This window comes from Hakea prostrata, chromosome 7 (genome assembly GCF_041222555.1).
Source record: "Hakea prostrata isolate BN-2017 chromosome 7, UWA_Hpros_2, whole genome shotgun sequence".
Taxonomy (NCBI): Eukaryota; Viridiplantae; Streptophyta; class Magnoliopsida; order Proteales; family Proteaceae; genus Hakea; species Hakea prostrata.
The window spans coordinates 3,416,731-3,430,661 of NC_142606.1; the positions used below are offsets into that span (position 1 = coordinate 3,416,731).

General features: G+C 37.0%; 1 protein-coding gene across 3 annotated transcripts in view; it reads right to left on the reverse strand.

Annotated features, from left to right (window-relative positions):
- The window catches only part of LOC149009029 (zinc finger CCCH domain-containing protein 19-like), a 56,692-nt gene that overhangs the window by 16,720 nt on the left and 26,041 nt on the right, over positions 1-13,931 (reverse strand). For all 3 annotated transcript variants that reach the window (XM_089164462.1, XM_089164461.1, XM_089164460.1), the window contains 3 exons: positions 13,761-13,873; positions 6,174-6,233; positions 5,213-5,263 (listed from right to left, as the gene is read on the reverse strand). In XM_089164462.1, coding sequence (XP_089020588.1) covers positions 5,213-5,263; positions 6,174-6,233; positions 13,761-13,873 — 224 coding nt within the window. The remainder of the gene's footprint in view (positions 1-5,212; positions 5,264-6,173; positions 6,234-13,760; positions 13,874-13,931) is intronic.

The following is a 13,931-nucleotide window of genomic DNA, read 5'->3' on the forward strand; positions in this document are numbered from 1 at the left end:
CAATTGGGATTCGCATTTTATTTCCTTTAAATAGATTGTATGAGGATACACTTTTCAGATTGAATAGAATGAATTGAGTTATGTTTGTGAGAGCCCGTGTGGCTGGTGTGAGACTGAGTGTGAACACTCCCTCCCCTCTTCCCCCGCTTCCTCCTCTTCTAATTATACTAATTCTCCCTCCATTACAGCCCACTATAGCAGCCTATACCAGGCCTGCATCAGAGGACCCAAACTTGATCAACTACTGCCAGCCAGAGTACTCTTATTTGGAGCCTTGATTGGACAACTAATAGGTGGCTGCCCAGCTGTAGAAGGTTCCTGACCTGAAATAATGGAATCCAACTCCAAAATCAAGGTGCAATTTCTCCAAGAGAATTCCCAAAAATAAGATTCAACAGCAAATACACTTTTAAAATCATATCTATCTTATATTCCATCAATGAGGGTATATAATGGCTAAAAACAACATAAGATTCCCAACCAAAAGAAAACCATTTCCTAACTACTACCTAACAGCCTAACTTTCTTGAAGGAGTGTCAAACAATTAACAACTTCTCCCCATGAGTGGGATACTACACACAGCTCTAAATATTACTAGTTTTAAAGGAAAATACAAAATTACTCTTATCTTAAATTGGACCCCAAATTAAAAACAACTTGAACCAACAGGCCAGTGACGCTAGTCAAAACAACTACCATAAGAGATTTAAAAATAAGACCTAAAATAAACTAAAAATACGACCTTAAAAGACCCCGTGGGAAATTTTTGTCCTCAACCCATGTACATTGTCTTAGGTCCATGAAGTTGGCCGATTACAAGGTAAACCCTGATCATGAAGGCCAAATCCATACATGTATCAGCCTTAGGTCTTTCCCAAGGGAAAAAATCCCTTTGCTGCCGTGTCTGCTCAATCAAAGGTGGCTCTATTTTACAGGATCTTGGCTAGCTGCTGCCCTGGCTTGGATTGCCACTCAAGGCTGCATTGTGTATCAAAGCTATGGCACAACCATCTAAGAGAGACTCAAGAGTTGAGTTAATTCTGTGAAGATTGATTTGAAGATGAAAGGTCAAGGACCTACTCCACCCTTGGTTACCAAGCAGGTCTGGGACCCACCCATAGTTGTCACGGCGACGAGGCGATGTGAGGCGGTTTAGGCTAGTTGAGGCAATGAGTCGATGAGGCGCCCTCCGAGGCGCCTATGAGGCGGTTGAGGCATTTTAAGTGAAATTTTTAGTGTACATTTCATTCACTCCAATTCATTATAAATCTATCATATCTTATATAATAAAAAAACTAATATTAGCCTACCTCAAGTCATCCAACATACTACAAACCACACATAGTAGGTCCTAAATAAAAATCGCAGGAACAAAGGAAGAGAAGAAGTCATCTATCGCTGGCCGCTACTTGCCAGAGTGTTGTCCAAGAATGGAAGAGAAGAAGAGAGGAAGAGAGAGATTAGGGATTTGAGTGAGAGTGAGAGTGTGAGACTTGAACCAAGAGCTTATTCTCTTTCGAGTTTGTTTATTTTTTTTTTTTTTTAACATTTGATCACATATAGCGTCATTATAAATGTGCATATAGGTTCAAACAATAGATACTTTACAATTTGAATCTAATAAGTAATTCTATATATGCCTTTGATTTGGCATATTTCATGTGATTATATAAAAAAAAAAAAAAAATAAAAAGCGGACGCCTTGGGGTATAAGGTGTCCGAGGCTCTTGAGGTGACGCGTAGGCAATGCCTCATACCCCAAGGCGGTCGCCTTATTGCCTGAAAATGAGGCGACACCGATTTGAGGTGCTCCGAAGGTGCCCGGACGCCTAGGCGACGCCTTGACAACTATGGACCCACCCTCCATAAAAGCTGTTGGAAAGTGGTTGCCAATTTACCAAGCGGACCTGGGACCTAGGCAAGTCCATCCCACCTTCCCAAAGTTGACACAGAAGATTGTGTTGAGCTATTTCCCCATCAAATTCGAGGATGAAAATTCTCAAGCTGGCGACAGTTGATGCAGATGCTAGAGCTAAGTGGACCTCCCTTAGAGAAAAAACCTAGGATTGGTACATGTATGCATTCGGCCTCATTCGTAGTTGTGATCAACCAACTTTACAGACCTAAAGCAAGGGTACATGGGTTGAGCATGAAAATTTCCCACATTTTGGTCTTATTTTAAGTCTTATGCTAGTTTCTTGGACCAGCCTGTTTGTTTTTCTACCACAAAGGGGGGGGGGGGGGGAACCAGCCTGTTTGTTCAAGATATTAATTACAGGTCCAATTTTAAGAATTAAGTAAGGGTAGGACAATCTTTAGGGTTGTCAATGGTATTTCAAGCATGGAAGGGACATTGATTTAATTGCTTTACAACTCGTAAGAATTGTTTTCTTTTTGGTTTTGGACCCTATGAGCCAGCCCACGCACTCCTTTATTTTTCTGATTTTTTATCTTTTTTAGCTTTGACAGGAACATTAGAAAACAGAATAAAAAGAATGCATTTTCGAACCAGGCTGAGGGGGACTATTTAGGGTCTTCTAGGACCCCAACGGATGTGGGACTTCACGGGAAGAACTGATATGGGCTATAGACGGGAGGATGTAAGTTTTGGTAGATTTGGGGTTATCCCAAAATTTAGGAGGTTGTTGAATCCAGGTAGGTCAGTGGGGCAGGTGAGATAATGACCGCAATTAGGAGGGAATGTAGGGAAGGTATATGGGGTTGATCCTCCAAGTTATGGACAAATCTGATGGCTAGATGGATTCAGATCTAAATTTGAATACTGGGTGTCTAAGGGAAATCTGAAAAATCAAAAGGGACTGAATTTTGGGTTCTGAAATTGTGATCATGCTGGAAATTGGAGGGGGTGATAGGGTTCAAAGATGAGATCTAATGGTTAGATGGGCCGGTTAGAGAAGGAAAAAAAAAGGAATCTCGCTCTTATTTGCAAGGAAATCTGCAGAAAAGTTCCAGGTTTAATGCATGTCTCCAAAATATGAAAATAGAAATTAAAGGCGTAGCAGAAATGTCCTTGACCTTTGGGGGTGTGGGAGGATGGGTAAAAGCTGGGGATTCTCTGCCTAGTTATATAATGTCCAAAACCAACCTACAATAGGAGTCCTCAAGGGACTAAAGAAGGGAAAAAAGTGCATTGCCTACATAAAGTTCCCAACAAAAAGAAAAGAATCCCCATGTAACTTCTAACAACTACCTTTCCTTTAATGATAGTAAAACAATTAAAATACTCATGATGCATGGAATTCTATTAACAACCCTAAACATTACTAGTTATAAAAGGAAAAGACAATCCTATCCAAAGTTAAATTGGACCCAAATTTAAAACAACTTGAACTAACAGGCTGGTCCAAACAATTAAGGTAATTGACAAAATAAGACCTAAAATTAAAACAAATATGAGGAATTTATGTACTCAAACCTTGTTTTAGGTCCATGAAGTATGCAAATCACAATGAAAAGCATCTGCCAATGAAGAACCAACCCATACATCAATTAACCTTAGGTCTTTCCCTAAAGGGAAGAAGTCCTCTTTGCTACCAGATATGCATCACTTATGCGTCTCCCCCCACTGTCGTGGCGCAACCTTGTATAGTTCAAGGTTACATCCCCCATCCCAGCTTCATGATTGGGGATCCCTAACAAACCTCCTCAGTACCCAAGCCTTTCTCCATCACTATGATATCCTGATCTTCCTAGCGAATCATAGTTGTCAAGCAGTCCTAGTGTTGTCTTGTCACTAGGTGTCGCCTTGGTTTTCGTTGCCCTCTATCGCTTTGCATCGTCTTGTTGCCTTGAAAATCATGCTTCTAATACCTGATCCAAATGGTTTTGAGTACACAATGATCAGCCACTATTTTTATCATCCCCTTTGATGGTTCGAGATCTCGTCAAATCTCGGCTGAGATCTCATTTTTTTGAAACCTAGAGATGAGATCACATGCAAGTTGTCGACATAAAAAAATACAATATCTTGACCGAGATCTTGATACAACTCAAGATCTCGGACCTTGCAAGGTCTCAGCTCTATCTAGTCTTTATGAAAACCCATCTCGGTCAAGACAAGTGGAGCTATCTCGATCTCAACTTGTCTTGACACTCCTTCCCCCTATTATGGTTTTAGTTTTTTGGCTGATTTTTTTGCTCAAAAAGTTGGCTGGATTGCATTGATTTTACTCTTGCACTCTGGTGGTGTAACTTATAAGTACAAATGTACACTGATGTTCTAATGAGAAATTGTGAATAACTGAACATATTTGATGTGTTATTTGACTTCAAACCTTTTTGCTTTCATTTATAACAAGTCTTAGTTGTGCAAATGATATTTTATTAGTCTACATATTCACTCCTTCAGCGTGATTTCAAAGTTAGGGTCAAGTTGGAACTCATATATAGACTTGCTTTCACACAAATCTAAGACCACCTTTGTGTTTAGAGCCTAAAATAGGTTAAGCCTTAATACCCAACAAGATGGGCCCTCGAGTTGGGTCAAGTTGACCAGGGAATTTTACCACATCTCACCTGAGATCTAGATCCCTGTTAGGACCAGGATCCCAAACCATGTTCCCTTTCACCTCCATTTTTATTTTTTATTTTATTTTATTTTATTTTGTTTTGGGGGGGGGGGGGGGGAGCCCCACATTTTATTTACCCTCATGATAAGAGACCTTTGCTCTTATTTGGGAATGACTTTGATTGAATATGAATTATTTCAAGCAACTCTATCTGCAAATCAGACATAAAGTTGGTGCTTGGGGCCATCATCTCACACATTATGATGGAGATGAATCTTCGAAGATTGACTACAAATTCCAAACTCCTAGCTCAACTTGCTTGGCCAATGTCTTCTCTTAGACTCTCCCAGAAACAGGCATATAGTAGCTTCCTTGGGTCTAGATCCTTTTTTTTTAGATGCTTAGCCCGCCCCTTTGGGACTTCTATGGCTGTAGCTTTTGTCTAGCTCCACTCCCTCACCCCCCCCCCCAACAAATCTTTTTGGGGTTTTAACTAGGAATTATTAATTCACCAAAACACACACACACACACACACACAGTGAGACCAGCATAGATGTCATTATTTAATGAATTTGTTTACTTCTGATTAACAGGAAGAGAAGGAACCACAACAGGAAAAGAAGCCCTCATCCACTTTACTTTTAACATGAGAAGCACCTACATGATATCATGACTACTTACATGCTTTGTTATATCCTCGTGTAGAACCCAGGCTTTCTGCTCAAACTCCACCTGCGAAAGAACTAAAATTAATTTTGCCTCAGCCAATAAAAAAAATATTTGACAACAACAGACACATAAATAGTCCCTGGAAAAAATATAAAAAAGCCTCAGATTATATCAGCATTGAAGATCCAGTTATTTCAAATTTTAACAGAAAGGAAAATTAATTTTCTCCATAATTTCAGATAAGATAAACTGAAATCAATTAGACATAAAATATTTTTAACTGGATCACCAAATAAAATTTTAAATATCCAAAATATTTAAGTTAGTCCTGTGACTAACACCACGCATGGAATAAAAAATTTAAATCCATCTACACAAGAAACAGATACAACATAGTTAACATTAGATAACAGTGCTGAGTCATAGTAATTGAAAGAGTATCAAATTGGTCTCTTGAACTTATAACTGCAGGCTTAAAAGCATATCTACATCCAAATAATTGAAAGAGTATAATTCCACCCCCCCCCCTCTTTTTTTCCTTCTCCCTTTTCTCATTTCTTTCTTCCCCTGCTGTATATTCTTTCCCCCTTTAGAATTTTGTTTAATGATTATTTCATTTATCAAAAAAAAAAAATTTTTAAAATGATAGAGCATAGTCAAATTGGCTCTTTGAGCTTATCACTGTTGGCATAAAAGTATATTTCCATCCAAATGAGCGAGATAACAGACCCAAGCAGCAGCATTCCAGCAATACACATAGTGTGATTACACTATCACATTATATTTTTATTTTCCCAACATAGTATTTCAAATTTATAGATAAAAGTGGACTTTGTCTCACTGACAAGCCAAATCATTCATTCTTTCTTTCCACTAATAGTAATGCATCATGCAAAACATAAGTCCACTAGAAATAAACAATGTCCGAAAAGTAAAAGCATCCATAACTTTGCAATGGGAAATTGCAACTTACTATAGTAGGCCTTTTTATCAAGCCATCTCTTACTCTCTGTCGCAAATCATCACATTCTTCCTACAAGCAGCAGAAACAATAACGATCAGAAACTTGTGTGGAAATTGACAATGTATGCTTGTTGCTACAAGCAATGGGCTTGTGTAAGGGTGTCAACTCGGTACCACAGCCACATATTGAAAGCAAAATCGCTGCATAAAACCGTACCATATGGTTTTTGAAAACAGCATTGAGTGTGGTACGGTATGGAAATTGTTTCTGGAACATTACTGAAATCCTACCGTATATACTGATTAGGGCTATACATATACAAACACATTTATCTTTAATGTTTTCGTAGAAGTCTGAATTCTATAACCAGCTAAAAGTAGGAAAAAGAAAGAAGAGAAAGCAAGAGAGAAGAGAAGGAGGAAGTGAAGAGAACTGGGAGAGGGGAAGTTGCGCAAGATGCTCCAGCGCTCCCTAAGTTACTTTATTTATAGATCTGGGATGATCTTCAAGAACAGTACAAAATAAGAAAAATTATACTCTGATATATTCTCAGAATATTTACATAACTTGAAATAAAATAAGGCAAGATGTCCTCAGAATCATTCCAATCTAATCTTACCTGCAGTCTAATTATAAAAATAAAAACACTTAGTAGAAAGACAGATAACCCTTCATGGAATACATTTTAACACTCCCCCAATGCTAGAGCATACAAGTCAAAGCTCCAACTTGGAATAACAAGAACATATATTAAAAACTTCATCACTCTTGAGCACAAGCCAACACTGATAAACACTGAGAGAACTTTACCAGGAGAGAATCAACAGCAACTTTAGAAAAAAATATTCATGTTAGACGAACCATCAAACAACGAAAATGTGCAGCTCCAATGTCCACAAAAGTAATGTGCAGCTTCAATGTTGCATATAAGCTCTTTGCAAGAAGGCAAGTAGTAGTTAAGAGTATGGGTAGATAAAAGACAGTGTGGGTTACTGCGGACCAAGCAGGTAGGTAAAAGACAACATGGGTTATTGTAGACCAAGTAGACAGATAAAAGGCATTATGGGTTACTGCGGATCAATTAGATAGGTAAAGGTAGTATGGATTACAATGGACCACATAGCTATCAAGGCGTCGCCTAGGCGACCCTAGGCATCCTGACCTTTGGGTCAAGAGGACCTAGTGTTGCCTAGTCGCCTTGCTTCGTGTCGCCTTGGTTTTCAATGTCGTCTATCGCCTCGTCTCACTTTGTCGCCTTAACAACTATGATGTACCAAGTAGATAGGTATTGCTATGGAATACCTTTCTTAGGAGGATAAAGATCTTCACAAATAATATTCTTCAACAAATTTTGAGTAGATATAGAATAAGCCTCCAATCTCCCCCTCACATGTAGCATTAAACATGGACAAGACAAAATAATACCAAAAATAGCACTATGACTAGATTTCAATAATTACCAATAAAAACATATTTTAACAGGTTTAATTAGAATAAAATAAGTATATAAATAAGTTATTTATATCATTTGTAGTAATCAGTAGTAAAACCAATTCTGTGCAGTTTTGTACTGCTAACTATCATGTAATTACGTATAAATACCATTTAGAGATACTGTTTTCACACTATCGGAACTGTATCATAGCGGTACAAAAACAGTTGGACAAAGGTAGATCTTGTGCGGTACTGTACTGTTTCGGTATTAAGTAGGGTTTCCATACTATATCTGTTGACACCCATAGGCTAATGTTACTAGCTCTACAGGTTGAAAACTCATGAGATACTGTTCCAATCTCACGATGTAATACCTGTAACCAAAGTACAAGAATGGTTTGGACTTTTAGTTATAGATCATTGATTTAAGTGATGGTTAATTACAGATCTTAAATTTGATGTATGATCATACTAGAATGACTAAATGAGTATGTATTTATTATTTTGGAAGTTGATCATAAGCTAATATGAAGTTCAATGGTTGGAATTTGATTTGAGTTAGAGGTTCAAGGCCTATAGTGTGTAATTGATTGTTTTCTTGGAATATTGTATTTTATTTTTTTTTTTTTAAATTAAAGTTTGAATCAAAATGAGTATACATTCTTTTCTGTATCTAAGAGAGAAAATAGGAGATAAAAAAGGGAGTTAGTTGATGTTGAGAAAATCTAGGATATAGTAAGTTAAAGATAAGCATGGAGAAGAAATAGGATTAAATAAATACAAAAAGAGGGGAGAACATAAAGGGAAGAGAGAGGAGTTAGACACAAAGTAAATTAGAAATCAAATAGAAGTTAGAGACAAAATAGAAGTTGATTAGAAAAGAAGTTAGAATGAATTAAGGAATATGAGAAGGATTAGGAAAATAAAGGAATAAATATATAAGGAAAAGAGAAGGGGGGGAATGTGAAATAGCACCCATTTTCCATTGCTAAAAGTTTAATAGAGAAAAGGGACGAAAAAAAGAAGGGGGAGAAGAAAATAAAAGATTTTTGGAGAAGAAAAAGAAAGAGGAAGGAGGATAATCAAAAGTGAAGAGGACCAATTAAGGTATGTATTTTTCCTCCTTTGCTTGAGATCATGTATTAATCATATTTAAAATTAATGGAATAACAAGGAGGTGGTTTTAGGGTTTAACATTTTGTTGGTTGTGTGGACTGATTCTTTTGAATCATGGGAAAACCAGTATATCCCCAAATCCATAATAAGTTTGATTAGAAACTTTATGGGTAGGTAGAAGATTTATAGACAAAGATGCCCACCAAATTTTGGACCTTCCTAACTTCATTTGATAGGGTAATAAAAGACCACAAATCAGACTAATGGACTAAATGCACATTCCGAAATCCTGGTTTTTGAAGCAAAAAAAAAATTATAACTAGAACCCTAGAACATGTTATCTCAAATTTCTAGGTATGTTTGATGTCAAGTGCATATTGTATAATTAATCAGTTAAAAATAAAAAATAATTTAAGTGTATATTGTATAATATCAGTCAGTTTTATAAGTCTGGTTTGCTAAAATCAAATTCAGATCAAATTGAGTTTAGGATCTGATTATCCCATATCTTATGGTTTCAGTGTGGAGAATCGGGCAGAATCTGTGAACTGAAATTGTGAGTAAATTTGAAATGAACTAGGATGTAGGGTTTGGCTGATTGGGATAATGCCCTAGATCTAGGTCCACTCCAGGATCCTCTTCCTCAGAACCAGCAGTCTTCTAGAGTCTGCAGCACCCTATGGTTGAAGGAATTGAGCTGATTTTGGGTTCCTGGGGTTGGGCAAGGGTTAGGGTTACTTTTGGCTAGGCTTAGGGGTCTAGGGTTTGAAGAATCAAGTCTGAAAATCTGGCTGTTTTAATTGCCTTTAAGAAGGAATTCCAATAGGACTCAACTCTAAAAAGAAATCAAACGAGGACTCTTAACTTGCAATTCAAATCAACTAAAACTCCTACTTGACTAAAAACTCTTACTCATACAAGGACTCTTATCATATTTCACTCTAGAAGGATCCAAATTGGAAACTAAAAGTAGATATGGAATCCTTGCAAGAAACAGACTGAAACTAGGGCACTCCCTTACAAATGAGACTAGGGTGAAATTGCCTGGGTTGCAGGTAAGGCCGCAGGGTGCTGGTAAACCCCATGGGCACTCTTTAGGTGGTCTTGGATCTGCTTTACATCAAAATTTCTACCAGAAAGTGTGAGGATTAGATCCATACTTTTAAGGTTGTATTTCTCAGGCCCTAAGAGTGCTTTTTGTATACACCCAAAGGGTATTGACTGTGAGGCAGTATTGAACACTTAAAACCTAATTCATGTCAACTGTTATTCTTGAGTGGGATTTGTTTTGCTTTTGAAGTTTTTATCCATTCATATGCATCATGCATCATTACCCTTCTATTGATCATATTGCATTGGGTTATGGGATTGTCATCAATTATGTGGTGATGTCGATAATGATGAAAATGAGATATTGTTATTGATGTTATGATACATATGGGATGGAATATTTCGATTATCTACTTCATTTATCGGTAAATGCATGTGGTATGGGACACATGTATGACTGTGATAGGTTATAACATCATTGTATGTGAGTGCAAATGGTTGAGTGAACATACCCAAAACTACAACCCATGCAAATAGGGATTTAGGTGTTGGATAATCCTATACAGGAGAGACAATGAGATCATCCCGAGCTATCTAGCCTATAGTACGATGCTGAGTATTATTGGAAACAGATGAGTCTGTTTTGATGTATCACGTAGGAGGGTGATGGAACAGGATTATATCAGGGGCTAGCGAGTGCCTGTGGCGGGTGGCTCTTCCAAAGGCAACTAGGATATGTATCTCAGGGTCTCTTATGTGTGAGGAGGCCAAGATGGTTAGCATCTCCAAGCGCTATTGCACATGTGGAGGCTAAGATCTATAGGTCTGTAGCGACTTGCAAGTAACATTATACTAGTTGAGACATAGAGACAGTTTTCTAGGTTTATTTTCTAAATAACTAAGCATGTATTTTCATGGATTATGTTTGTGTTGATTTATTTGTGTGAATACCTTGTATCTTCATTCTCTTTAATCAGATTGTTGCAATTTAGAAGGAGCTAGTACACTGCACTTGCATTTCCCCTTACCGAGCTTGTTTTGACAAGCTTACCCCTCATTTCTTTTAGATATGTAAATATGTAATAGGTGATGTTCCAGCACTAAAAGAGTATGCTTGGTTCGCGCAAGAGAGAGAGACATAAGATGGTGGTTGTGTGTGTGTTTACATCTATGGACGTTAAGATTTTTCTTTGAAATACAATAGTTTAATTTATTTAATTGTTTCAAATGTAATAAGACAAGTATATAGCACTCAGATAGTTAGTCCTATGAGAACCTCAATCTTTTGAATTAATAGTTTAATTCTTCTTCCACTGCTAATGATTAATACATTTTGATTGTGTTGCGAATCTCAAGATATCTTAACATGATCTTGCTCGAGTTTTGCTGTTTATGGGCCTCTCTTCAGGAAGCTCCATTCTTCAACTTTCTTCAAATTTTAAAAACTCCAGTTTGCAAATGATAGCATATGTTTATGCCATTTGAACATGTGACAAGTTCTATAGCAACAGTATATCATGGAAAACCTACTTGGTGCACGCATAGAACCAGTTGCTTCAAAATGCTGAGTGATGCACTTATGATTCATGAGTTCTCCATCTATGAGTTGTAGTTGTAAACTTGTAATTTAAAGTTTGAATGTCTGTTTTGCTCATCATAGACTTCTTCAAACATACCGTATGTGTTGATTATTTGTGTAAATATATTATGTGTAGAATAGGTCATTTTAGCCTTTTAACATCTGAAATGTTTATCACAAACTTGTTTGAACATGAATAGATGCATTGATTACTTTGTATGCATATAGTATGTTAGAATAGGGCATACAGCCTTTTACTCCATCATAGCAGTTAGAACTTATAACTGATTGACTAGCAAGCTGGCTTAGGTACAAGACGAAAGGAATTAAGTGACAAGTGCCAAGTCCTCAAGCTAAAACTAAACAACACCAAACTCCACAAAACAAGACTTCTCAAAATTTAAGAGCAGGTCACATCTTCAAAACGATGGACAGAAATGTAAGCTTGCTTAAAGTACAACTTCATAGTGCCACCAAGACATGTTTGAAAGTCACATGCAATGACCGTATTAAAAAGATAAAATAAAAAGAAGAAATGCTTCTACAGCAAGAAATAGCCAGGGGCCAGAGATATAGACATAGAATAACCCGATATTGATTGGAAAGCATTCTTCATTGATGATATATAGAGAAAAATGCTCTAAACACTAGTTTGGCATCTATGGTAATTGGTAAGCATATTTGTGAATATCAAAGTGTATTAACATCTCTTTAGTGTCTCTCCAATATTTTGCAAAGACATCTCATAAAACCAGCAATACGCTGACCATTAGCCATACTTGACAGCTGAGTAGCTGACACCTTGCTGAACAATCAAATGTATGATAAGATGCATGTGATTCTAGACAGGCAATGCACAAACCAACTAAACGAAAATCATCGTGAACAAAAACAAAAACAAAAACAAGAACCAATACAGAACTCACCTAGAATTCAGAGAGGCACTTACTGGTACAGAAACAAACATCCAAGGAAGCATATACGCTAAAGAACAATTATAGTAATTATCTCTCCTCAACCTACACGAACACACATTACACATGATAGTAGACTACAATATGTGTCAACCAACTTGAAATACTTGGGATGCAAACAAAGAACCCGTGCTCATATTGCAGTCATTAACCCGAATGGAAATCAGCAGCAGAATATCTACACAATTCTAAAGCCAGAAACACATAGAAAGAAGAAATCCAGGACAGCAGTTAGAGTTCAGCAAATATTAAAATTATTTTCCAATTGTATATAATCTCTCAAAAGTCAAACATAGTGACAGATATTTGAGCAAAATAAACACAAAGGCATATATCCAAATCACAAGCAGAAGTTTGACACAACAAATTTATTCCTAGCAACTACTAGTAATAGATGAGTGAACCATTAGTATGCCCTATACTGTAAGCTGTCTAAACTTGAATGGTCTCTTAGCTATATGCCTAGATCAGCTCCATTTCCATGTTTGGGCAAAAGAGATCAAGAAACAACAAACCCAGAATTCATCTCAAGTTCATGCTTGGCAGGCACTAATGTAGATACTGAATTTGATTGATCAAAACAGTACCCAAATAGGACCTTTTCACAGGGAATCAATTGCAAATTTGATGGACTTAAGGTGAAGCAAAGTTTAGATGGGAAAGAGGGCTGAAACCAAAATGGTATTATAAGGAATTAAGGATAATAGCATACAACGAAACGGACTGAATAGATCTTCAAATATGGGCAGAACTATAATGAAGAAAGTGACAATAACAATGTAACATGTAACACCCGGGCTTCACACCACAAGGTGGATCGATTGGATTGAACACCAACCTACCTTGATCAAACACAAGGGTTCTCCAAAGAGGAGGAATGCTAGCAAGCAATTTGATTTCAATTCATAAGTTGTATTTTCACCACTTACATAAGTCTCTTTATATAGCATTCTAAAGAGACAAACATTAATGGTAACATCCAACCACTAATTAACACAACCTACTACAAACATTAATGAAAACATCCAACTACTAGCCAACACCGCTAGTCAAAACAATAATGGAAACATCCAACTACTACCCAACACCACTAGTCAAAACAATAATGGAAACATCCACCTACTACCTCCTTTTGTTGACTTTTCAAAACTAGACTTGGGCTTAGTTCAAAATAGTGGGCTGATATTCTCCCACTAAAGTAATCCAAGCCCATGAAACCATGGGCTCATTTTATCCCACTACAATAGTCCTAGCCCATGCAAGCCATGGGCTGATTTGGATCATATCCTTAGGCTTTGATGGGCTTGACCATTGGGCTTTTATCTTTTTTGTATATGCTGCCAATTCTACATCAGGCACAGCCTCTAAAATCAGTCTTAAAATAAGTCATTTCCTATGGTAATCCAAAAATAAAATAATGCATAAGCTTATGCATAAGCTTACATCGGGGAAATCATCATCAGACAACATTTGGATAGATATTTCTTTCTTCACATGAGAAACTTGAAGAACAATCTCCAGGCTGAGGTTATCTGTTCCCAATGCCTTCTTTATGCCTGATCAGATATGGTATACAAATATGTCAGATATCATATATGAGTATGTCAAAAAATG